The sequence below is a fragment of the Penicillium nucicola genome (genome assembly GCF_028828085.1).
Source record: "Penicillium nucicola strain IBT 29836 chromosome Unknown utg000009l, whole genome shotgun sequence".
NCBI classification, from domain to species: Eukaryota; Fungi; Ascomycota; class Eurotiomycetes; order Eurotiales; family Aspergillaceae; genus Penicillium; species Penicillium nucicola.
The window spans coordinates 77,347-102,344 of NW_026643133.1; the positions used below are offsets into that span (position 1 = coordinate 77,347).

General features: G+C 46.2%; 8 protein-coding genes across 8 annotated transcripts; 4 read left to right on the forward strand and 4 right to left on the reverse strand.

The window, feature by feature from the left end:
* Nucleotides 1-3,069: 3,069 nt before the first annotated feature.
* N7511_008367 (uncharacterized protein) lies at nucleotides 3,070-4,097 on the reverse strand (the record flags this gene model as incomplete). Its single annotated transcript, XM_057130744.1, has 3 exons — nucleotides 3,070-3,283; nucleotides 3,329-3,678; nucleotides 3,726-4,097. Coding segments are annotated over 3 exons (936 nt in total), but the record flags the coding sequence as incomplete, so codon positions are not given.
* N7511_008368 (uncharacterized protein) lies at nucleotides 4,065-5,374 on the forward strand (the record flags this gene model as incomplete). Its single annotated transcript, XM_057130745.1, has 2 exons — nucleotides 4,065-4,752; nucleotides 4,806-5,374. 2 exons carry the CDS (start codon nucleotides 4,065-4,067, stop codon nucleotides 5,372-5,374), a joined length of 1,257 nt encoding a protein of 418 aa, XP_056981476.1.
* Nucleotides 5,375-6,358: 984 nt separating this feature from the next.
* N7511_008369 (uncharacterized protein) lies at nucleotides 6,359-8,154 on the forward strand (the record flags this gene model as incomplete). The annotated part of the gene is made up of 4 exons (XM_057130746.1): nucleotides 6,359-6,434; nucleotides 6,496-6,795; nucleotides 6,849-7,202; nucleotides 7,250-8,154. 4 exons carry the CDS (start codon nucleotides 6,359-6,361, stop codon nucleotides 8,152-8,154), a joined length of 1,635 nt encoding a protein of 544 aa, XP_056981477.1.
* Nucleotides 8,155-8,626: 472 nt separating this feature from the next.
* On the forward strand, nucleotides 8,627-9,549 carry N7511_008370 (aminoglycoside phosphotransferase family protein; the record flags this gene model as incomplete). The annotated part of the gene is made up of 2 exons (XM_057130747.1): nucleotides 8,627-8,656; nucleotides 8,710-9,549. 2 exons carry the CDS (start codon nucleotides 8,627-8,629, stop codon nucleotides 9,547-9,549), a joined length of 870 nt encoding a protein of 289 aa, XP_056981478.1.
* A 905-nt stretch (nucleotides 9,550-10,454) lies between these two features.
* N7511_008371 (DUF2841 domain-containing protein) lies at nucleotides 10,455-11,861 on the reverse strand (the record flags this gene model as incomplete). The annotated part of the gene is made up of 3 exons (XM_057130748.1): nucleotides 10,455-10,885; nucleotides 10,935-11,120; nucleotides 11,174-11,861. 3 exons carry the CDS (start codon nucleotides 11,859-11,861, stop codon nucleotides 10,455-10,457), a joined length of 1,305 nt encoding a protein of 434 aa, XP_056981479.1.
* Nucleotides 11,862-12,428: 567 nt separating this feature from the next.
* N7511_008372 (uncharacterized protein) lies at nucleotides 12,429-14,672 on the reverse strand (the record flags this gene model as incomplete). The annotated part of the gene is made up of 1 exon (XM_057130749.1): nucleotides 12,429-14,672. The coding sequence occupies one exon, from the start codon at nucleotides 14,670-14,672 to the stop codon at nucleotides 12,429-12,431; it is 2,244 nt and encodes a 747-aa protein (XP_056981480.1).
* A 3,153-nt stretch (nucleotides 14,673-17,825) lies between these two features.
* N7511_008373 (flavin-containing monooxygenase) lies at nucleotides 17,826-19,569 on the forward strand (the record flags this gene model as incomplete). Its single annotated transcript, XM_057130750.1, has 8 exons — nucleotides 17,826-17,994; nucleotides 18,044-18,474; nucleotides 18,519-18,569; nucleotides 18,629-18,851; nucleotides 18,905-18,951; nucleotides 19,001-19,135; nucleotides 19,190-19,395; nucleotides 19,449-19,569. 8 exons carry the CDS (start codon nucleotides 17,826-17,828, stop codon nucleotides 19,567-19,569), a joined length of 1,383 nt encoding a protein of 460 aa, XP_056981481.1.
* A 1,366-nt stretch (nucleotides 19,570-20,935) lies between these two features.
* On the reverse strand, nucleotides 20,936-23,317 carry N7511_008374 (uncharacterized protein; the record flags this gene model as incomplete). Its single annotated transcript, XM_057130751.1, has 1 exon — nucleotides 20,936-23,317. The coding sequence occupies one exon, from the start codon at nucleotides 23,315-23,317 to the stop codon at nucleotides 20,936-20,938; it is 2,382 nt and encodes a 793-aa protein (XP_056981482.1).
* Between the last annotated feature and the right edge of the window lie 1,681 nt (nucleotides 23,318-24,998).

A 24,998-nucleotide genomic window follows, 5' to 3' on the forward strand; every position in this document is an offset into this window, starting at 1 on the left:
CGTTAGGAAGGCGCGTCTAGGCTCTCCTGTCTGACGATTTTTGAATGGGAAGGACTCCAACATCCGTCCGATGTTGCTTTTCTGCGACAGTGCATTTGTCAGAACTGGTGTCTTGATCATCTGTGCATTGGATTTGTGCCATCTGCATTTGCCCGTGCTCTGTGCTGGGAGAGCCTTGGGCTTCAGACATCGGAGTTCGAGGTCGGTGTTATCGGGACCGGCTGTGCAAGGAACGAGGATCTGGGAATTGGGAATTTGACCGCGCTTCCCGCTCTGTCCACGCTGTCATTGTCAAAGGTGACCCTGCTTCTAGATATCTCATTGGAGCAAAATGAGATGTTCTGCTCCCTGCGAGCGCTCACGCTGCGGGACTGTCCGAATCAGCTGCGTCTCTTGCAACTATTATCTCGGTCGCAGAACCCTGGTTTCTTGACACAACACGAGTCTTGATATCTACCCTATAGATCCTATACGCTCTTTGACTGGCACGTGTTCCATTTTAAATTGCAAACTCTCCTAAGAAGTATACTCACAAATGTTGAGCCCTAAGGGCAGCACTCATGTTAAAAAGCTCAATAAAGGAACTTCGACTCTGTTCTAGTTAATGAGATTGCTAGACCGTAAGTACAAATGCTGGGCATATGTTAATGTCAGTGACTGCCCACAGTCCGGAGTATAATGAACATCCTCTGGGACGACCGAAGACGACTAGTAATGAAACGTTCCAATTTCGCCTGACAACCTTGTTCCTTCATTGAATGAGAGCAGAGACCGGCGTCTTCTGCATGTTGGTAAAGCGCTGAAAGCTTGGAAAAATTCTTGGTACAACTCGGACATACGTAAGTCCATCCTCCATCTTCGATATCGTCATCAATTTACTTCCGGCTTTGGAAACAGTCGTGAGCAATTTCATCCTTGGTCACCTCCGACTCGCAGTTCCCAGATTCCAGGTGTATCATCATCCCAGAGAACGTTTTGAATGTCTGGTAGCAGCCGTAGCATTCCATGTTTCGAGGATAGTGCTTTTGTTGATGCTGTTGGCTGGTTAGGTAATGGCTGCAAATGTCATTCATTGCTCCATTGGTATCACTGTTACTGTACCATTTGTAAATTGTTCTTGTTTTGAAAAAATTCTCCACACTTCAAACAAATGCAATGCTTCTCAACATCATGCTCTTCAAGTTGCTTTTTTGAATCACAGCAGATGTCACTGTTCGGACAGTAATGATGACACTCGACTAGGTGATCTTCAAGATCATTGTCAGTCTCAATGTCCAGTAACTGAGGACAGCTCGAACAGATATGATGGAAATTGGATTCTCGAAGATGTGCATTCTTTGCAGAACCCGAAACAAACACTCGGGAGCATCGTTCACACCACGCATGGCGACTTGTTTGTCTGCAATGATCGTAAAGAGCAGCTTCATTGCCAAAATGCCTTTCGCAAAGAGTGCATTCGTACTGCCCGTGACTGTAATCGAGATACGCGCCAAGCTTCATGATGATTTGATTGAACAAGAACGGAGAAACTAGGTTGTGAGCGGGGTAGAGGGGTTTAATCGTATGGCCCTTGGACCGCTTCAGGTGACAGGCTTCCCCGCTTGCCTGATAATTCCGCTTGCACCATACCTGAGATAAAATGCCTCAATTACCACAGGCTTGAATAGGAGCAGCCAATCGTAGCTGTTATGTGCAGCGGAAGTATGGAAAGCTTCCGGGACCCACACCATTGAGCGATCCTATTAAACAAGTCTCCGCCAGATCAACGTGCAAATTTTCTTGCAATTGACCCTCATCCTTCACCACTATAGTATTTTACCACTCGTCGACGATGTCTTACACTGATTATCGTGGAGAGCATCGTTGATATTGATTGTGCGTTCGGTCAACTTCCAAATGACCGTTGTTGTTGATCAACATCATGTGTCTTCAAACAGTGTCTTTGTGCTTTGCCCGCGTTCAAATTTGCCTTCCAAATTGATTACCCGTATCAGATACCGCTTTCGCAAGACCCTCATGTTGCTGAGATTATATTCCATAGCATAGTTCCTAGGAGTGCTCTTGGTCGCTCCTAGGGATCAGACTCATAATTCCTAGGATACATACAGCTCCTCGGAGTGAACTGGATAGCCCCAGGAACGAGTATTGGTTTCCCCGGGCTTTTTAATTTAGCAAGATCGATGCTCAAAGTTATGCTCTCACGATAAGCGGATCTAAAAAAATATAAGTTTTTCTCGGTTAGGCTAATCGGATGTTCGGTTTCCTGCAAGTCATCGTCGCTTATCAGTGTTAGGTTCAATAGTAGTTGACAGACAGAACTTGTACCACCTTACACCCGCTATAGCAAACTTTTTGGAAGTACTTTGATCTGGGACAAATAACAAGCTTATGGGCCGAGAGAATGTTATCCTTGCAAATAATGGTCAAATCCTTGCTTTCGAATTGCCTCAATTGCCGATGAAAGCCTACACTCTTGCTCGGTACGATTTTGAGAGGATTGAGTACGAATTGGTGGCATGGTGGGTGGTTAAAGAGAAGAGGTTTAATTAATGGACGCGTTTTTGGGTGGGGTGCGCAGCTTGGGGCTCTGCGCAGCTTGGGGGTCTGTTACGTTACTGTAATCCGAGCCCGGCTTGAACTGCAGTCCAGATCGCAATGTCGGCGCTAAGCTGCAGGTCTGATCACACCTGGTCTCTCATAATTATGTAGTTCTGTTGATCAGGGATTGACTGGCATCATCATTATCCCAGCTCTAAGTCCTGGAATTCTCTGCGATAATCTCAAGTACTTGAATGATTGTCAAAGAAACTTGGATGCATGAAAAATTTGAGGTTGGCCTGCCGTGGCGAATTCTTTTGATCTTGATCAGAGGGCTTTTACAAGTTCCATACGCCTACTGTGGACTCGTTGGATTGAATTCAAAAATCGCAGCTCGATAGTTTCCCGTAAAATAGACCATAACCGTATTCCCTAACTTTCTTTGAACAAATTTCCATCATAGAACGCGTTGCATCGCGTAGCAGTCCGTTGCGAACCACGGAGGAAGACCCAGAAAGCGACAATGCAGATCTACAACTCGTACGGTGACTCCATCAGCCCGCCTCCGGGGCACGCGGAGAGTAAACGAGCTCCGTCCACCACAGCACCGTCCCAAATGGAAGGGTCCTTCATATTTGCCACACGAAAAGGCAACCGCGTCGTGTCATCGCATGCAAGGCCAGCACGTCCCTTGCCACCACACTCGCATGAAGAACAGTTACGACGTATCAAAAACTGCTGGTCCCTGTATCGATCACCGCGGGAGAAGTCTCCAAACGCGAGGACCTACAGAGCTGGCAGTCCGTCGGGGCCAAATGCCCAGTCAGCAAATGACACAAAATCCTCGGCCTCTGCAATCGCTGCAGAAGACGCAGGGACTGCCTCCTGCGGGTCTAGATACTCGAGTCGTGGCCTATCAAAGTATTCATCGAAACTGAGATCGTAGTTGTCATCAATGGAGGCATTCCAGTCCATGGAACCCGGCCACGAACGAGGACGCCGAGAATACTCTTTGCGCATCTCATGGGGAAAGGTGGTAATCTCTCGTGGGATGTCTTGGTGGATTCGTTCGAGGCCGCTGAACCGCAGATGTAAGATCTGGAGCTGGGATTGCTTCGCCATAGGTTGATGGCACCGCCGCTATTTCTGTTAGTATACACACGTCAAGTGGACCGAGGAAGACTTACAGCCACAGATGGACTAGCACACAGCGCCAGAGCAGACAGCTGGCCAAGGTCTACGATGGGAGACAGGTTTGTTATCCATGCGGGCGACACATCCCGATCATCTTGAAACAAGCCATCAGCGTCGATAGGAGCGAGTTGGCGCTCATGACAGACAAGGCTTTCCAACGTAGACTGGTGGTGTCGGATTGCGTCCTGGATGTCGGATTTTGATGCCGGGAAGTTGGATAACTTCAGATGCAGATGTTGCAGTCCACGAAATGAACACAAGAATCGCACTATCGCAGAGAGGCCACGTCCCTCGCCCGATTCGTGCTGCAGGTAACCAAAAGAGAATTCCAAATGCGGCTTCAGACAAAAGAGCCAAAGCTTATGCCTATACAAGATGTTCGGACACGGTGGAATTCAACGTTCCTTATGCTCCGGCGTGCTAAGCGGTTACAGTCTGCCTTTGATGATTTCTGTGTCCAGTTCAACCTTACTGATATGAGGATGGACGGAGATGAATGGCGACAAGTTGACTATCTTCTGTCAATCACCTATCCCTTCTTCAAATTCACCTCGTCTCTTTCAGCAACTACAGATGTGACCATTCACAACGTCTTTGGTATCTATAACGCCCTGTTCACCCACATTGATAAGGCGAAAGCGCAGCTCGCGCGGAAGAAGGTTGGTTGGAAGAGGGTGATGAAGTCCGCGCTCGATCGTGCGCGAGATAAGCTTACCGAGTATTATGGAAAGACTGATGATATCCCTGGTGATCTCTATGCAATTGCGACTATCCTGGCGCCACGGAACAAGCTAGAGTTCTTTACAACATCAGAATGGGAACCTCACTGGGGGCCACGCTATAAGAAGTCGCTAGAGGCTTATATTCAGCCTTACCGGCAGCGCTACGAAGAGACACAGTCTACATCAACTCTCCAGGCTATAAGTCAAGACGTCTCTGATATTGACATCCTTCTGAGATCTACTGTATCTCTTCAGTCAAAAGCGACGGCTTCAGATGAGCTTACACGGTATCTTGGAAGTATTAATTTAATCCCTTCTTGTATACTTCTTCTCCCATACTAACCTTACTAGGTACTGTTGAAGCAACGCCTCTCGTTTTCTGGAAAGAACACCGAAATGAATACCCTATTCTGGCAAGCCTTGCCCGAGACGTCCTCACAACACCCGCTAGTGGTTCTGGCGTTGAGCGGTTGTTTAACTCTGCCCGTGATATCTGTCATTATCGCCGGGGCTCATTAAAACCGCAGATAATTAAGGAATTGATGTTGTTTATGTGTACAACAAAGTTCGACGTGGAGTCAGAGCAGCTTGCCCTGATTGATGAGTATCTTTCTACGCAAGAGAAGCAAGCAAAGAAAGAGCAGAAGGATGCCCAGAAGAAAGAGGAAGAATTTGATCCAATCAGTGATGATGAAGAGGACCTATCTAATTCTGAAGCTTCTGCCGAAACTATCCAAAATCCTAATGCGCGAGCCCTTGGAAAGAGAAGGGCTATATCGGATCAGCTAATTGAACTCGAGGATGATGAGGTTCCCCTGCCTGATAATAGCCACTTGGAAGAAGAAAGGACTACTCAGAGGCGTTCCTCTGGGCGTGTTCCAAAGCGCTTGAGACAGGATGAGGATTTTGTATATCTTTAATAGAAACAAGAATCAAATCAGCCATTCCTGAAAGAATCAGTCAATCCTCGCTTTTTTGGCAGAGATTTATAGCAGCTAAACAAAGAATTAGTCTTTCCTCCTACCTTTGAATGGTATAAAATCAAGTATGAGTTGAAAGCAAAATACTCAAAAATACCGGCGGCTTCTACATAAATTATGCATGCCACGGGGGTTTAGAATTTTTGCTTCTTTACAGGACCGCAGGACCGCACCAAACCGCAGTGGTGCGGTCCTAAAAAAAGGTAGGACCGCCCAGCGGTCTCAAGGTATAGGACCAAAGACCGCGCGGTGCGGGTCTGGTGCGATCTTGGTTGCGGTCTTTTCGGTCCTGTGCAGAGGCCTAGATAGCAGGTCTAGCTGACGCAATTTTCATTCATAGCTATTATATGATCTCAAAGGTGTAGGCGTGGACCCGTGGTGGACGCTAAGACTGCTGACTCATCTACCATAACGTATTTCACTACCGAGTGGCCACCACCACCGGGTGGCCACCCCCAAAACACATAGTTAATGCGATATATTATTACAACCACCGCAGCCTAATGTAACTTTCATTATTGGTGGATAGGCATCGATAAATATTCTTAGTAAGATATACCAATTTCAAAGAGAGTAGAAGACGATATTATCATCATTTTCAAAAATTACCGAAAATTACGTTACTAAAATCTAGAAATACATATTTCTCAGTCACTAACACATTGAATCCCTTAAAACTTCCTCAATATACTGGATATCATATAAGAATAAATAGGAAAAAAGGAAAAGTTCCTATAGGCAGCTGCTGTTGAGATACCAAGTTGTAATATATCGCATTAACTATGTGTTTTGGAGGTGGCCACTGGGGGGTGGTGGCCACTCGGTAGTGAATTACGTTACCGCCCGAAGTGTCTCAGAGTTCCCTGCCGGCATCCCTTCTACCACCTCTTTCTTTTACGTGTGTGTTGAACGCTTGCTCTCAAAATGCTAAGAGCACTCAGAAATTTTACTACACATCGATATGGCAGACCTGGATCGTCTTTATCGATAACATGTCGAGGTAAGAGGGAAAGGGATTTGGTGCAAAGGCAGCTGCTTTCAGTTTCTAATTGTTCAAATAGGTGCACCCATTACACAGGAGGAGCTTTTCGCTTACACCAATGGCTATTTTCTTGCCAACGAAGAATATCAGCTAAACAGAAGATACGTCCGATTCGATGTGGATGAACTTTGCAATACTACTGCAACAATCGGCGGAAAGTTCAGTCAGGTCACAGCTATTGACAAAATGGAAGGAGGTTTCAGCAAGGCTTTCTTGATGAGAAAGGAAAATGGATCCGAAGTGATAGCAAAAATTCCATGCCACATTGCTGGCCCGCCCACCTTAACGACAGCTGGTGAAGTCGGCGCTCTCGAATACAGTACATTATAATGGTATAATTCTACTTCCAGTGGCTAATATCCTATAAAACAGTTAGAAAACATACAAGCATCCCTGTCCCTCGTGTTCTTGCCTGGTCTTCGAACAACTCAAATGCTGTCGGTGCAGAATATATAATCATGGAGAAAGCCGCCGGTGTTCCATTGTTTCAAGTTTGGGGTAGTATGACCGAATTTGATCAGCTACAGTTAATCAGGAACTTGACCCAGATCGAGGCTCAACTATCAGCTATTCATTTCCCTGCTTATGGAGGACTGTATCTTCGAACGGATATAGAGCAACCAAACAAGCCCCTTGATGATGAACTTGATCCATCCTTCTGTATTGGACCTTCTTGTCATCGAGGATATAATCCTGATCCAAGTCTGGACTTTGATAAAGGACCTTGTGAGTCCCCTGCGTATTTTGACAGTTTATATACTAACTGTTACTAGGTTATTCAGTTTCAACCCTCGGGGTTTCTATTGCAAAGCGCGAAATGTTACGAATATCAAAGAACGGCCAGCAAGATCAAGCACTCTTTTATAAAGGAGATATCGAACAACAAACTGAACTCTTACAAGCAACAGAGAGTGTCATGGAACTTTTAGACTCGAACGAAATATTGAAAGGGGAAGCTTCCCAGCCTACTCTATGGCATCCCGATCTTCATATGGGAAACATTTTCGTCGCCTCTGACGAGTGTTCAAGAATAGTATCCCTCATCGACCTCCAGTCGATTTCTGTTCTCCCTGCATTTCTCCAGACCCAATGGCTAGTATTTCTCAAACCCCCGCAGAACTACGATTACGAGAAGGGGATATTTGAGGTGAAACTGCGCGATGATTTCGATACCCTAGATGAGGATGGCAAGATGCTTGCAATGCGCGAATGGTCCCAAGTAAAGTTGGCAAAGGCCTATGAGATCTCAACCTTGCTTGAGAATAAACCAGCGCATAGGGCCATGAACGTACCCCGTGTCTTCCGAGAGTTATTCCTTCGATGCGGGGAAGTCTCCGAAATTGGCGTTCTCCCTCTTCGTGCGTGCTTGATAGTATTCTTTCAGAATTGGTCGGACCTTGGATTTTCTGGAGAATGCCCTTTATCCTTTACGCAGGAGCAGGTCGATACGCACGATCGCCAATTCTCTGAGTATCAAGCTTGGTATAAGATTCAGGCTCTTGCGCAAGAATGCCTTGACACTGATGCGGAAGGATGGGTCGCACCAGGATTGGATGTGGATGAGAAGAGGAGGCAGAATGAGGAATTGTTGACTATGTACATTGAAAGCGTTGCTGGGGAGAAATCCGCAGAAGAGGCGAGAGCCATATGGCCTTTCCCGGTCAAGGCAGGAGCATGATTTGAGCATATTGTTATGCTGGATTGACAGATGAATAGAAAGAATTCTGGAGGCTGCCATGATATTTTTCACCTCCATAGGAAAACCGGAGGACCAGCTGACTTAGGCCATAGCAAACAACGGAGTCTTTTATGTCGGAGGGCATTGAAGGGAGGTTACGTGACGGTCTATTATTATTGATCATGTCATTCGCCCAGGGTTGACCAGAGCCATGACAACACGAGTTCCGTTAGCATGCTTCAGTACGTAACAAGGCTGGCTCTCAGTGGCACATTGGCAAGTCGAGTCCCCTCGGTTATTTGGCAATCCCACTGCATAAAGCACCCGTAGGCAGTAAGTCAGTGAGCCACGAATAATGCAAACAAATAAAATCCCGAAACGGAAACCCTTATCTCCGGTTTCCCTTTATAATCCTGTGGAGCCTGTTCCCCAAGTTTGCAATATCTCACATTTATCGTCATCTATCACTGAAATGGAACTATTCATGCGCCCATTAGCCCATGTATGTTTACTGATAATCTGCTGAATATGATCTACTGACATCCCCACGTCAAGCCACAAAGTCGTGAGCCTGATGGGGTTTTTCCACTGGATGGAAAGGATCTTAATTCTGTCACAGACGAGGCTCAGGCAGCCCTTCTCACAACGGCTCCTATTCTTCATCAGCTAGGTAGAACGACGGTTGTGCGGCTTTCGAAGACTTTGATCATGAAGGGTGGTGGAAGTGTCATGGCTAGTGAAGCGGAAATGCTTCGCCTTGTTGCTTCCAGAACCACTATTCGAGTCCCACGAGTCTATCGCTCATTCCAGTTAAAAGATGATACACAATATTTTGGTACATCTGGGTATATTGTCATGGATTTTATCCCGGGCCAACCGCTGGATGAGTGCTGGAACGCCCTATCCCGTGACACTCAAGGCAAAATCGCTTCGCAGGTTGCTGAAATGATCCAAGAGATGCAATCTATTGAGCTTTTGAAACCCGGCCCCATTGGTGGAGGACCATGTCGGGGTCGGTTCTTCACAGATTATAGTGCTGGCCCTTTTATGGACGCTGTTGAAATGGAAGCTTGGTTTAATCACAAGCTAGAAATCTGCAAGAGCGTCCATCAAGCTCCAAAAGACGTTCCGCCATTCCATTTTACTAAGTTTGTCCTTACACACCACGACATCAGTCCTCGAAACCTGATCTTAGATCAGCATGAACAGGTGTGGTTGATTGACTGGGCATATTCTGGTGCATATCCTCCTGTCTTTGAAAGTGCAGCATTGTCAATCCAGCCGTCTTTCACTGATTTCAACGAAGCGATATTATCCCTTATTCCACGTTACCCTGAGGAAGAAATGCAACTTGATTCTATTGCATATGGGTTAACCACCGCGGCATTGGCATAAAGGAGGCTGAGAATGAAGCGAACTGCACTCGTCATAACGGAAATAGCTGGTCGGAGGAAACCCATTTGGACAACAATAACATTTCAATTTTCTCCAATACTAGAATTTGTCTTATTCGCTCGCATCTACTTGCTCATGCTCTTCGCGCGCTCTATAGGTTCTGCCTGTATCCAAAGGGGCAGAGAAAGGACGGGTTTCATCAATCGTAGGAGAACTGGCCCTCAACTTGTATGAGAAGCGCAAGGAAGCCGAATGCCCGCCACTTCCTTCTACTGTAATACTAGCAACGATTGTTTGATATCCAAGCCGAAATTTCAAACTGCTTGTGGGGTAGCATTTTCAAACCGCCAAATTGCCGTGTCCAATCAGCTTCCGGGGAACCACAATTTCCCCACGAACCTGTAGTTGAGGGCCTACTCCCGAAGTTCAATAATACTTTCGAGTTCGCGGTTCAGAACGACCTCATTCAAAACCTCGGCTCTTCATGTCTTTGCATGCGGCGCAACGCTACTTAAAAGGGAAGTCCTCTCCTCGCTAACATGAGCAGGCGAGAATGATGGTGCGCTCACTAGTCTCACCGCAAGTGTGACTTCCGCTCGTGCAGCACTTGATAGTTTTTACACCGCAAGTTAGACCAATTCCAAATGCATCTATGATCTATTGCAGTATTGGGAAGTGGATTTCTTGACTGAAGATCTCACAACCAAGAAAGAATATATAAGTGGAAGTTTTTATATGAAAAGCTTGTTCTATTGCTACCAGAACTTATTATAGGGGGAAAGAGTCTTCTAGGTCTTTGTGGCGACTACAGTATACAGATATAGAGAACAAGCATGACTCAACGGGAGCGAGTGACGATATTATCTTTGAATCGCATAATTTTGACTGAAATCTGCAAATACTGCTCATTCAGCGTGAACCGATATGGGAGCATTTTGTAGCCCAAGTGCGACTCCCTCCATTGCTGGAAAATCCACGAGCAAAGAATGGTTGATGACATGATGAGAAAACGTCAACTCTGTGGTATTGAGAACTGCTGCAGAAGGACAAGTCTCCTGGACCATTGGGTGCTGTTTTTCAAGTGCGGTGAATGACATTACAGGGGCCGGCAAAGAGTCTATCATGGATTCTTGGCAAGTGGCGTATTCTGCGAAGTTATACTGCGGGTAATTAGGCGGCGCATTGTAAAAACCCGGTGTGTGAGAGGATGAATCGTATGTTGCTGAATTTTGTTCGTACTTCAGAGAGACCCAACTATTCGGCTGGTCCTGTTTGTGGGATGATTCATCGGCAACCGGTAAATTGATCCGCGAAATACACACAGTTGCGTTATTGTCTGGTGTACTTGGTTAGATTATGAGCGATAGGTAATTGCAAGCCCCTACCAAGGAACCCTTCCCAAAACCTTTCTTCTTCTCCTCTAACACGATACAACTCATCTAGGAGTTCTGATCGTTTCACCGGGATAATCTGCGACCGAACAGATTGCTCTGAATCCTTCAATCTTTGTGAGGTAACTCCGTGACTGTAGTGCAAATCACAAAGAATGTGGAGAAGGAGCGCGATGCGTTCTGGTGAGATGATGAGCTTTGCGATAACCAGGCGGGGGAAAGTATCCTGTTACCTGCTTTGAGTAGATGGTCGGGTTCCCGATGGCGCACTTCAGGAGGCCACCATGGCGGCTTACTCTCCTCGGGACTTAATTGCAGTATTTTCCCCGCCACGACCTTCCGTCCATTGTATGGGTATTTGACTTGCTTCTGCGGCTCGACAAGTTTCACATAAGCTTTTGCCAGGACTCGGCAATTGGTTTGCTGTACATTCTGAAAGACTTTTTCGTAGTAACGGCGAAGAAAGTTTGTATCTTTGATAGAGAGTATTGCTTCTTGAGGCTCCAGGCTTTGCTTCTGCGTACGAGACTTTTTTATGTGAAGCAGTTTGTCGTTCAAGATGGTCGAGTTAGCCATTGCATCGCCTGGCAATAGTGTAAGCTGTTCATGATATCCATTCGACGTGGGCACAATGTGTCCTTTTACATTCTTTTGAAACCCCAAATCGTGAAAATCAGGTCTCACAGTGAGGTCAGCGAATAGCAGGGTAGAAGCAAATTCCAGGGAAGGGCTTTGCGGATCAACTTCAGCGGAGTTCGCTACCGCCTTCAAGAAGTCCGCGGTGACTTGGGGGGAAAGGACAGTGTTGCGATGGTGGACGATGGAAGGAGAAATCTCATGGTGAACAATCCCATATTGATCAATATAGATGAGGGCAAAATGCTGAGCAGAGAAGCACTCTTGTGGGGGCTGGCTCGCCATGCTTGCTGACTACTTTGATTCGCTGCGCTGGAGGTTCAAAGGGTCGAGACGAGGCTGCATAGCACGTGTACGTAGTTAGGGTTTTAGATGACGTATATTAGAAATATAGCTTCAAGTAGAGTGAGCTTCAGAGGATAGGATGAAAAACGAAGAGAGCTTGGCCTGAGCGCTCATGATGGATCCAAAGGAAGCCCTTGTGGGGGTTGGAAGGAGACAGTTGGCTTATTGCTACCGCGCGGAAAAACTTTACTGCGAGAATAAGAATTTATGATAGATGTCATTGATACCGCTCCGCACGAATTTTCGAACTGTTCGAAGTTCGCGAATTTCGGCGAATCGAATCGAATTCGAACCTTGGATTTCGGGCTTCGAATCCATGGGCGATTCGATTCGTCAAAATTCGCGAACTAATATCTAGTAACGTTATTTAAGTAGGTTGCTCAAGCGGACAGCCATAACCTCAACAACCCTGGCCACTATATCCATTGGATTCGCACGAGAAGGTGATTCTAGGTAGGGTTCTTCTGTTCTTTCTTATCCTACGCTGTAAAAACTATAACTATATAACTATTCAGACTTCCAACTTTCAGCATCTTTCAGCCTTAACAAGGTCCCAAGCGTCTTCCCTTTCATGGAGAAACGTCGAATTCCAAGCACATCTCTCCCATTATTGAAGAGTCTCTCGATATCCACCTCTGCTGCTGGTATAGCAAGGTGATCTTGTGCTACCTTAGCCATACAGGTAAATTCAAGCCTGTTGATGTTCCACCAGTTTCGTATAAACTCAGTCTGGCTCTGACTTATATCAAAACCAGTGCTGATTGTAGGGGTATCGAAATACTCGTCGATATCAGACTCAGCGACATTATACTGTGCGGGTTGAAAGGCTTCCAGAAATCGATATTCGAAGCTCTTGTAACTGGTGCTTAGAGCAGTTGATATAGGCTGTTTCGGAGTGGGATATGCTTTTTTGAGGAAAGATCTGATTCGGTTGATGATTCTCTCTCCATCTGGCAGAGTTTTGAGCCACTTGGTCTTGATTCGAGGGTCCAGAACACTTGCGATATAGTACATGTCGTTGTTTTTGACGCAGTCGTGGTAGTGCTCCAGAAGTACGACTCCATCAGATATAGGACCGGTCAGAGCCGGGGAGATACTCTGCCAGTCGCCTCGCCGTTCCTTAATAGCCAAGAGTATAGAGCGGAGCTCTTCAAACATCCGCGCTGCCATATGAATTGAGGGGCTATCTCGAGAGACGTACTCGGTATATTCGTTGAACGGAGTTAGGACTTTCTTGATATCTGATAGCTGTCTCCAATCGTTAGATGTGAGACGTAGGGCTTCAATATCCGGCTCATCGTTGACCGTATCTTCGAGCTGCCGGCGACACTCTTCAGCTCTCTCAATCATAACAAAAGTAGAGTTCCAACGAGTATCAACATCGTAGTGAATGGCTTTCGTACAGCCAGGCCGATTATCCCACTTCTGTATTCGCTGCGGAGATCGCGCAATCCAAAGGACAAGTAGCCGAAGCTTTGCAATCGGGGAAGTAGGAACAGTCATTATCTTCCAGCTCCTCTTAGCAACATCGTCAAGGAAGTCACAAGCTTCCCTATGTGAACTGGCGCGTAACGACCTCAATACTTTTTTCATAACCAAATTGAGAATGTGAGCAAAGCAGCGGATTTGGGAGTTCTGGGTGAACTTCATCGTCCCTTCTCGAATAACAGTTTCGGCAAGGTACTCATCGTACCGCTGACATAGCCTTTGGAAAAGACATCGGTGTAGTGTATCGTTGTTAGATGCGTTGTCAGCTGTAATGGTCATAACTTTATCAGATATATGAAATCTCTCAAGAACCGTCGCAACAATATTGGCAAGGTTCTCTCCAGAATGGCTGCCTGTGATCTCAACAAACTCAATACAGGCTCGATGTTGCTGGAAAGTAGATGACATCCAGTGAGCATTGATTGCTAGCATTGGTAGTGAATTCTGGCTTGTCCAGCCATCCAGAGATAGCGCAATTGAGGGTGCTGAAGCCATCAAGATTCGGAGTTCACTGTCAAGAGCGTCAAGCCGAAGATTTAATCGGCGCGAAACCGTGTCCGCACCTGGTATAGACTCCTCAAAGTCCATGGACCTCAGCATAGCCTTGAATGAAGGCTGCTCGACACATGTAAACGGTTGACAGGTAGATATAATCCAATCTAAGATAGCCTCTTCGAAAGGGGGCTTCTTTTCTTTGGCAATCCATGAGCTTAACGGCCCTTGGCGCTCCGATTGACCGTCCTGGAAGAGCTTGTGGGTCTGCTGCAGGTGCTGTTTCAACGCTGTGGTGGAAGATCGTAGTTTCGATGCAAATCGGAAGAATCGACATGTAGATGGTGATACAATACACCGATGTTTAAGCTCGGGCCGCTCCTTATCTCCTAATCTCCACGTACCAGATTCAGATGTTGTTTGGTAGTATTTCCACACCCAGCTACGTTCTTTCAACCTAATACCGTCTCTCTGCTTGATTTCGACACATTCAGTCTCGCATTCGACCTGAGATATTGATTGTGAAGGGCGTATATCCGTGTCAAGATTCGATACGCTGATAGAAACGTTGCTGGGAGCATTCGGAGAGGTCGGAGAAATTGAAACCGGAGTGTTTGGTGAGTTAAGAGCAGACCGGACCGCCGTCTTTTTTCGAGGTCGCGGAAGTGGGATATTCTCTTCAAGGAGGCCATATTTATGAAGCGCAGCATAATCGCGTTTATTCTTCCTGGTGTTAGGACAGTCGAATGTGTTTGCAAGTGGAGATGTCATCTGTAAGGTTATATTAGTAAGCATATCACGCTTGTGTCATAATCCATCGCTTACTTTGGAGCACCAGAAACGATAGTTTTATGTAGCTTTTGACCAAGACTTGGATGTTGTTCTTGGTAGAAGCACGTCCGTGCGGAGACGCGTTCTTCTACAATCTCCGCTAGCCCGATTAGACTATCCATGTACAACATTTTATTCAACGTGCAACTATTGATAATTTGAATCCATATCAATAGACTACATGTATCTTTATACGGTCTATGAGCTAATACTAATTGAAATAAAACCGATCACAGATAAGGTTACGGACTTGTTGAGCGATCTTGGGAGTAGAGCTATATATCTTGGATAGAGTTCAGGCGAAAATTTATATCTGCTGATGCTGCGCTCCAGCTTATCCAACCCGAAGCCAAAAATTTCAATTTTTGTCAGATTAAATGGAGCTTTCGCTGAGTTTCTTAACTAGCTAGCTCAAAAAATACCTACCAGATGTGATTGTAGAACAACAGATAGTTATAGTGCGATATAGTCGGACATGACTGACTGCTTTCCAAATCAGGGGTTAGCAGAAAAGGTTCGCGAACTTCGAATCGAATTCGAATCGGTCTTCAAATCGAATTCGTACGAACTGATATTCTCGATATTAATTCGAATCGAATCGAATCTGGCGAAAGTTCGATTCGATTCGATTCGTGCGGAGCCGTACGGCGACATCTGCCCCCTAGAATCACGGTTAATGCTTACGGTGAAGCATCACATGTATTACCGAACATGTCTCTGAATTGCCTTTATTTGTTCTTTTTAAATAAAGACCAGATCTTTCTTCCTACAAAAGGGTTACTGCCTTCCCAAATACAATTCCATTCCGTGGTCGGCTCTCACACATCTCTTTAAAATCCTTCTCTAGGCACAATATGGAACGCTACTTCCCGATCAGTCGAAAATTTCTTTTCTTCGTGCCTTAGATGATCCGCGCCTTCGTCCGCATTGCATCTTAATCAGTAAAGTGGGGCAATTCTGCTATAATGATGTTGCGATGGACATTCGCAACCTTGCTAGCAGCGAGATATTTGCCTTGAGGAGTAATATCTAAACTCACTGGGAGGAACTCCTCAAGTATTGTCCAATTTCCATTGTGTGAGATTTGCAGGGTCTATAGAACCCGATGTCCGGAAATTGTTTTACGGCTCGGTGAAAAACCGCAATTGTCTCGCCCATTTGTATTATTTTTGGCACTCGGCTGTAGCCCTGTTTGGGAAGGTACTGAGCTCCTAGCCAATAATGACGTGCCACACCCAAATGAGTGCCAGTCATCTCTCCCTCCAGCCAGTCCTGCATCGGGATCTCGTACTCCCGAACGACCAGACGACCAGACGACCATAGCTAGAAGCATAGGAAGACTCCATGTTGAAAGCTTTACAGAGTGTAATAGATCAAAAGAACGTCATGATGTATTCATGCTAGAGGGCTATGAAGTGCGACAGATATTGAACGATTAGTTTCTCATTGACTAGCTCTTCTACCGTCAGCCCGACCTGATACAATGCCTCTGATGCAGAACCCCTTCCGTATACTTAAATTTCAGCATAGTTCCCCTGAGTATTTTCAAGTTACCATTTGAGAATTCATGCAAACTCCTTATCTTTTCATGTCCGCGGAAATGAGCACATCATCACTTCGTCTGAAGTCAAAGAACCAGACAATTCGCAACAGCGGATGCAAGTCTAGCCTCTTCTGTACAGCCGATCAGATATTCTCGAGACTTAACCTGCTCATGTGTTTAATCAGCCCCATCCACGGCCTTTTGCATAATCTGAGACTTACATCGGATGATATAGCACATCTCCTCATGTTTCCTTTTTCAACAAAATCATCACCATCAAAAGCAGATTCCTGCAACTTCCTTCGGGGAGCCAGGCCTGGGGATATTTTTTTTATTGGGTGGGACGGCGGATCTTCCAAAGCCATCTGTAACCTCAGCGTGAGTCTTTGTGCGTGGCACAGGCAGGCCGAATGTGCCATGTTGAAATTGACGAGGTGATTCTCTTGTGAGCAGATATGTTAAACTGAAAGGACGAACAGGACTGCAATGGCGGGAAAACCCACCTTTATATCCTGCGGAAACCACGGCAGCGTCAGTCATGAGAGACGATGAAGCAAAGATAGTTAGGAACAGATTAATGTAGCAAATCCCGTCAACCAATGATGTTGAACTTGTCCAATCTTGCCCACGCTTATTGGTGGCAGGCATGTGAAGGTGAACAAGAACTCTCGTATCATTTGCCATCATGTTTGGTCTTCCTAGGAACAAAAGCTGTGATTAGCAGCCATTTATTGATATGCATGTTTATGCAAGAGCTCTCAGCTTTGCTGTTGGGAAGACTGCTGTCTCTGTATAACAAAATCTGCTGGCATGGAAACTCGGTCGGCACTGAGATACCATTTCTCCTGAGCACTATAAGGGGGGCCAATGGCTTCCTAGATGTTTCGTCTCAGAATGCTGGCATAAAGCCAACATTGGATTTTTGGTGCCAAGAGACCAAACACATAAACAGCCAGGGGAGACTTGCGACTTTTATCAACCATTGAGGAAAATGTTCTCTGCCAGGGCAAAACCCACATTGTTCTGCAGTCGGGTGGAATTCCAAGGTTAACAACATTGGAGGTAGACTCGGAATCTTCAAGAGAGCCACCTCCTGCTGAGTGGCACGTCGGCTGGACTTGGGTTTGAACGAAAGCACAAACCACGAGGTACGTTTGAATGAAAATTTCTCCCACTAAGAGGCTGACTAAATTATTGTTCATCAATGTGGCTCTGCCACGCCACTAGGGCCAGGAATAAATAATTGGGCCAATGAAAGAAACCCGCGGTAGTTCCGCAAGAAAAGAAGTAAACACTTCAATTGACTGCGATTTGCTCGGCCCCCTAGTGCACCCGTTTTCCCCGCAGTGTCGCAGTGTCGATCTGTGGCTGTTGATCTTGGCAAAGTATTGTTTATGTTTAAACTTTTCATCTTCTTCCTATCATTTCCTGGTCGGCTTCATTGACAGAGACAGACACTTTGGGTATTTTCTTTTGATAAGCTCATGGTGGGCCCGCTCTTATAAATTGCATACCATGATATTTACTACGCTATTTGGTTCACACACAACATGTCAGACATGGAAAGCCCAAAGAGATTGTACAGCGACGTCGTCATCATCGGAGCAGGCCTGTCGGGAATCAACATGGCATGTCAGCTCCAACGGCAATTACGTATCAGCGACTACGTGATTTACGACCGCGCTCGAGAATTGGGTGGCGCGTGGGCCGCCAACAAATGTGATTTTGCTGCGTCCCCTTCAAAGTGGTATTTGCTTACAAGGGGCAGATCCAGGATGCAGTGTTGATATACCCGGAGCTTTATATTCGTTGTCATGGTTCCCGAACCCAAAATTTACCAGCCTTTTCCCGTCCCAGAAGGAGATTTTATCCTACATCCAATGCGTTGCTCGCACTAACAATGTCACAGAACATGTGGAGCTTCAGATTGAATGGAATGGTGCCCAGTGGGTAGAATCATCTGGTACATGGCATGTCTCTCTCAGAAATTTGAGGACAGAAGAGGAATTTCTTCACGAAGCCAAGGTGCTGGTTTCCGCTGTCGGGGGCTATACAAATCCCAAGTTTCCCATCCTGCCTGGCTTGGACACATTTGAAGGCCCCATGGTGCATACTGCCAAATGGAATAAAGAGTACGACCTCCGAGGCCTCAACGTAGCCGTGGTGGGTAACGGATGTTTGTTCACCTATGACTCGCCTGTCAGGGACATTTAGATAACATGCCTACAGGTTCTGGCTCACAGGTAGTTCCTGCTGTGATCGATGAAGTCAGCAGCCTGACGCAGTTCATTCGAGTAAGTTTTTCATTGCAGCGAGTCTGCTCGATTGATTCTGATTCTGTATGTGGAAGTAGAGCCCCCAATATTATGTGCCGATGCCTATGGGCAATTATCGATTTGGAAAGGTATTGCGCGCTTGCTTCTCCTACATTCCACTCACTTTGCTGCTTATCCGTTGGCTGGTCTTTTGGATCCTTGATACCACACTTGGGCAGTTTTACAACGGTTCCAAAGGAGACATATTGAGAGAGGAGAGAGCTTCGCGCAGTCGGAAGTATATTGCGGAGAACGCTCCTGGTTAGTATGGGACAGAATCAGTCGCCACCCTAATGCTGACTCAAACCTTTTAGAGCGATACTGGCCTTTACTTACACCTGGCTATGACCTTGGGTGCCGAGTATGTGAGTGTTTGAACTGTGTCGGGCCTCTAATAACACTGTGTGTAGCGAAGAATACTAGACAATCACTATATCCGATCTCTTCGCAGCCCTAGAATGAATCTGATCAAGGACTCGATTTCACAAGTCGACTCGAAGAGTATGGTGACACGTTCAGGCGACAAATACCCGGTTGATTTCATCGTGAGTTGCATGTAGAAAGATGAATTCATATCCCATGCTGACCGCAGATCGTAGATTCTCACGACAAGGTTCGAGTTCACTCAATGGAAGGCCGATTCAGTGATAGGCCGGCGAGGAAAGTCGCTGAAACAGATTTGGGATGATCGAGGCGGCATCGGCGCTTACAAAACTGTGGCGATGAACGAGTTTCCCAACATGTTCTATTTACTAGGTCCGAATTCAGGCAGCGGACACACGTCTGTCCTTTTTGCGATCGAGTGGTGAGTGGTGTCCTCCAACAGTACCGCCGCAGCTGTGCTAATAGTTGTCACAGTTCGGTCAACCTCGTTATTAGGATTGCACGTCCTATACTGCAGCGACAGGCATCGATCGTAGAGGGCTTGGAGCAGCCTACACATCTCAAGAAGACCTGCAAGAAGCACAAACATTGCTGAGATAGGGGACACCGGTAGCGGGCTACTTAGAAGCCGCAATTTCTCACCGCCAATGCACATTGGCATGGCTGGAGGCAAAGTACCAATACTCAAGCTTTGAGCCGCTGGTGTTGCTCAAGTCGGCACTGCATGCTGACAGAAGGCTTCATGCGTGGCACCTACACCTGTTCGTATCCTACTTCAAAACACTCAACCTCGAAGAGAAGTTTATAGAAGCCCACGAGGAGCCTAAGCAATGGATCATGCCTCCTACGCCATCTCATATGGAGCGCCAGGTCAAAACCAGCTTTTCGCTTGTTGCCTCCGAGATTGAACGATCCTTGGGGGCGATTGAATGTGACAAAGGAGTATCTCGAGGTCCTGCTACGGCCACACTCTACTCCTTGAGGATGACTCCAATCGATTTCAGATGAGTCCAGGATAGTAGACACTGTGCTAAATAGCGGACTTCGCAAATTGGTCCACTACTTTTCGGGGGGAGAATTAGCTCTAGGGTATCACAAAGTTAAGCCACGACTGACATTGTGCAAGGCTTCCACGGAACATTGGAACTCCGAAGGGGGAGGATGATTGTTCTCGATGCCCTTTCGGAAAAAGTAAGCGGTTTCCTTGGGAAATGCCGGTTTCCCACGAATAAGTTCCGTGTCAAAGGCTGAGTAGCCTCTTATTTTCATTTTTAGTTCAGTTGGTAGTTGGAAAAATCCACGAGCCTACGACCAGATGTCAGAATCAGAACTCAATGCTGGCTGCATGGAAAGAAAGGCCCTTTTATCTTGAAAAACTCCATGTAAAAGATGTTGAGTCAGATTAGGAGCCACAAGTCGAAAAGCACCAAATTGATGCAGAGCTTTTTGTATACTGGAGATAGTAGCAGCGCTTTGCCTTGTAGCCAAGTCGATTAGGGGAAGGCAATCTTTCGTAAACATATTCAAGTAGATAATAATGGTGAGGACTGTTTGCGTCGTCAGAGAGGGGGAAATTCCCCGCATTATTTGTCAAAAACTAGAAATTGTAGGCCTGCTTGTTTTAACGTTCGTTTATTATTCAGCAAATAATTACGCCCATATATAAATTGCCAGAAATAGAGTAATAGAAACGGAGAGTTTGTACATCACATGATTGGCAGGTACGAATTGCACTCGACATTATTCTCGGGATTATTCTACGGCAAGTGACTATAACCGCATTTCCTACTTGCAACGTCTGAGCCCCGCAAATCTTAGCCATTCCTACATTCCCATATGATGAATGGTCGCTACCGAGCACTCCATATATAATCTACCCTAGATATTCTATGTGATACGTAACGCAGCTATACAATACATAATGACTCGACACATAGCGGCTACATTCACTAGATTATCGCTCAATGTTTCCAACCTCGCAACTCCTGCACTGCCCTGTTTATTTCTCGCGCAAACCTTGTCTCGGACAGCGCTTTATCAAGCCCATCACGGGATATACATTTTCGTTTGCGATTTGGTGAGATTGCTCCCAGAATCGGCCGCAAATTAAGGATTTCAGCCCTTTCAAAGTCAAAAAAGACAACCTTGTTGCTTTCTGGATTGTAGAACCAATTCCGCGGCGCCGGGTCCTTGTGGACAACATTAAGGCGGTGCATCTGTGAGAGCGACTCTTTCATCTTGGCTATTAAGGAGTCTTGCCTCATTTCCCTGAGTGCCAGATCGAGAGGCTGCCCACCCGGACTTAAAAGCATCATGTGCTTGAGATATGCGATACCGTCGTAGCTGTACGGATGAGCCAAGTCGATGCTTCCGAGGTAGAGAGGAATGTATATGCCCTGGATTGAACGAAGTCTGGCGTATACAGCAGCTTCGTGCCGAAATTGTTCCACAAATTCCGGTACGGTGCATTTTGCAGGCACAGTATATCCGTGCGATGACAGTGTGACTTTCAAAAGAGCACCCCGGGAACCGTGTATACCCAGTACTTCGCAATCTGCATTAATGGTCTCAGATAATTGACGCTGCAACCGTTTGACGAAAGCTCTTGCATTAATGACATGGCGCGTTTTTCCATGATCGAGGACATTGGGGCAAGTCTGATCTAGCTCGCCCCCATTCACCATTCCATGTAGACATTTTAACGTGCAGTAATAGCGACGGTTCTCTCCCGAGGACCGATGTGTAGCTGCTGTGGGTGCTGAATGAGTCGACGGTGGCTTTCTTCGTCCGATATTCCGATAGGTCCGTGGATCTCGGCTCGGCGTATCTGGGTCAGGATGATCGTCGTCCGCATCGCGTTGTGTGTCGATTGATTGGCAAGCACCAAGACTGGAATTGTTTCGCCTGCGACGTAATTGTATCGGCGACATTCGAAGAAAGCCATTCGTCCGCGGAGGGCGATATTCGGAACTCGGCACCTCCTCATCCGGGATACTGTCCAAAATATCCGCGACTACCACTTCCCACTTTGGTAATGAGTTGATTGCGTGTTGCCTCCAAGCCTGGTTCCGAGGCCGCAACTTGAGCGCCTGGAGAGTGAAAGCGAGAGATTGCCCCACGGCGGTCAAATGCAGACGATTAGGGCCGCCCAAATGGGGATCCCAGCCAGTGAAGTCCCCAACATCTCCTTTCGGAACAGAGAGGTGGTACAAAAGCGTCCCAGGTTCTTCCCCAATCCGCAGGTAGATATCAGCTTCGCCAGTACTCAGCACTCCCATTTCCGTCCCAGCACGAACCATGTAGTCATGTGGCTGCACGAGAAGCCCAGCGATCGCACGACGGAACCGAGCTTTTGAAGGTTCGTCTTCTTTTTGCTCAACCACTTCATCGATGTCCATATCCTCCAACCCTTCATAAATGTGGCCTAGTGTCACCTTGTGCGGGGATTTGTACTCCTTGATATAAGCTGCAACGCGATGGATCGACTCGGACGATTGACTGGGAATGTTGTACACGCAGAACTGATCGGCACGAGGCCTGTTGTTTCGCGCTGGAGGTGGAGTTCGCGGGCCACGCGTCGCTGCGGTGCTCGATGCACTTTGTTCCCGGGCAGCCAAACGCGGGGAACGCCGTCGTGGCCGACCACGAAGATCAATACTCTGCATTCCCTCCTCGAGTTCCCACTCGGGGCTCAAAGTATTAGAATGATTCTCAAATCGTATCGACCCTCTCAACCCAAACGTTTGTCGCAGTGCTGGATCACTGTAGAGTTCTTCGATTATTTTCGAGACGTGGTCCTCAACGGTTTGGCGAAGAAAATGGTTAAGGTCAAGTTCCGAGCCAACAAACTGCCGCCGAATGCTCTCTCCTGTTTCTTTCAAAGTGTGGAGAGAAGTAAACATTTTTTTTTCGACAAGCGAAGAATCCATCAGCAATCGCCAAATCTCCTCTTGTTCCTTCGCGAAGGAGTCCCAGGCTTTAAGTTTTCTGGGGCGAAGTTTGTTGGTCGCATTTGCGGGATCTCCACGCGTGGATTGAGTCTTATCCTGCTGAACTTCAAGACCAAGAAACAGGTGATTATGGAGACCGTCGAGAAATGTGGGAAGGCTGGTTTTAGATGTCTTCTCCTGGTCCTCCCTTCGAAGACGTTGTTCCTCTTGCCGAAGACGTTGTTCCTCTTGCCGAAGACGTTGTTCCTCTTGCCGAAGAAGTTGTTCCTCTTGCCGAAGACGTTGTTCCTCTGCGAGATTCTCCCTATCCTCTCTCCGGAGGCGCTGCTCTTCTTCACGAAGTCTTTGCTCTTCTGCAAGAAGGTGCCGTAGCTTGTCAATTTCAGCGGACATTTTGAATTTCAAGTCTTCTGGTGATTTCTAAGTTGCGGGCGGCATTGTTTACCTACGCGTCGCTCACGTGCTCACATGTTACCCCACGTGACTTGGTGTTGACTTTAGTCACGAGCTTTCTAGTTCACGCCCTCGTCCAATCAGCACTAACACGATTCTTAATGAAACCGGAAAGACTGGTCCCTACCTTGCCATAAGCGGGCCAATTGATCACCGTCAATCTACCACCCGAAAAATGGCACTGGACTGTAGTTTATTGACTACTCTTGCTCCTATCTTTTACTATTCTGGGAAAAAATTTGTTATTTCATTGCCCAAGGGAAAAGGGTAAATTGCACGAGCAGAGAGACTAATCTGTTTTGGTAAAAGAGTCAAATTGGTAAAATACACAGATAAACTCAGATAAACAATAACACAAAATCGTGGCCAGCTGCTGCCCTGGTCAAGAATGCGGCTGGGAAGTCCAAAAATTGAATCTTTTTGCTAGGAAAATGAGGGGGCTGGTAAAGTAAATTCTAGTGTGCAAAACGAGTAGCTACTAACAACTTGTTTACTTCAAACCTCTGCTAAGCAGATTGTTCATTTCATCGAATCTACACCCCACTCTCCCTGCCATCACTATAATTGCCTGTTCATTACTATAGTTCAGTTCTCTCAACTAGTTGCTCCATGCAATTAAACTTTCAAGTTATGACTAGCTTTTTCTAGCTGAATATTACAAGATTTAATTAATCATGAGAAGATCTAAACAATGCGTAAATATTCGCACACTTTTTAAACTCGTCTTTCCCGAACTACCAGAACTTAGAAGTGATGCCTTCAATGATCTGTTCGCTTCGATTAGAAAGGGCCATCAATTAACAAACAATTTGCGGGGCAGATGGCGTCCGGTAGAGCCCAGCCATTGAACAACTACTGACAATTGGTGTTTTGTTGTATGAGATAATGTGGAAGGTCATGGAAATTTACCTTTTTCACAGTTCGCTGAAGGCATCCGTATCACATGATTATTTAACCTCACAGTTTGCGAAGATATCATGCTTTGAAGGGGTTTCGTTTTGTTTTTTTGTGAGGCTGGAATAAGGAGTAGAGAGTATACTGTGTATCTGGGCTGGTCATAAAAACAAAGTGTCAATCCATTATATACGATCAAGATTGCCGTCGAAGAAGACCGACGGAGCAACCAATAAAGAAAATAATCTAAACAACAAAATCAAATATCAATTATCTGTGTTTATTACTGAACTTGCCTTTTCGGGCTAGAGACTATGACATAATCTCGTGTAATTCTCTCTTCCGTCGTAATGGGCTGCCTGCCTAGGCCCAGCTAAATTGACGGAAGGCAATTGAAGGAATGCCATGCATTCAAGAACTATTGCAGTATCTCCGCGCCGTCTGGAATGGAAAAAATATCTCCCATTGCGCTTCTTAGATATTTCTGACTCTCTGTAGGACAAGACATTTCACAGAGGATGACACACAATGCGATCCTATAGATATAATTTATCTGCCGGACGTGAACGAATGTCCATTCGTCATAGACGTCAGTGAGCAACTGTTCGACTTGTATCTTTTGCATATCTAAAAGTACATCCCAACTGCGATTCCATTATGGCTTATCTATCTCAAAGCGGTGGCTGTGCAGGTTGGATTAAAGCCCCAGTAATTACCTTACACCGGT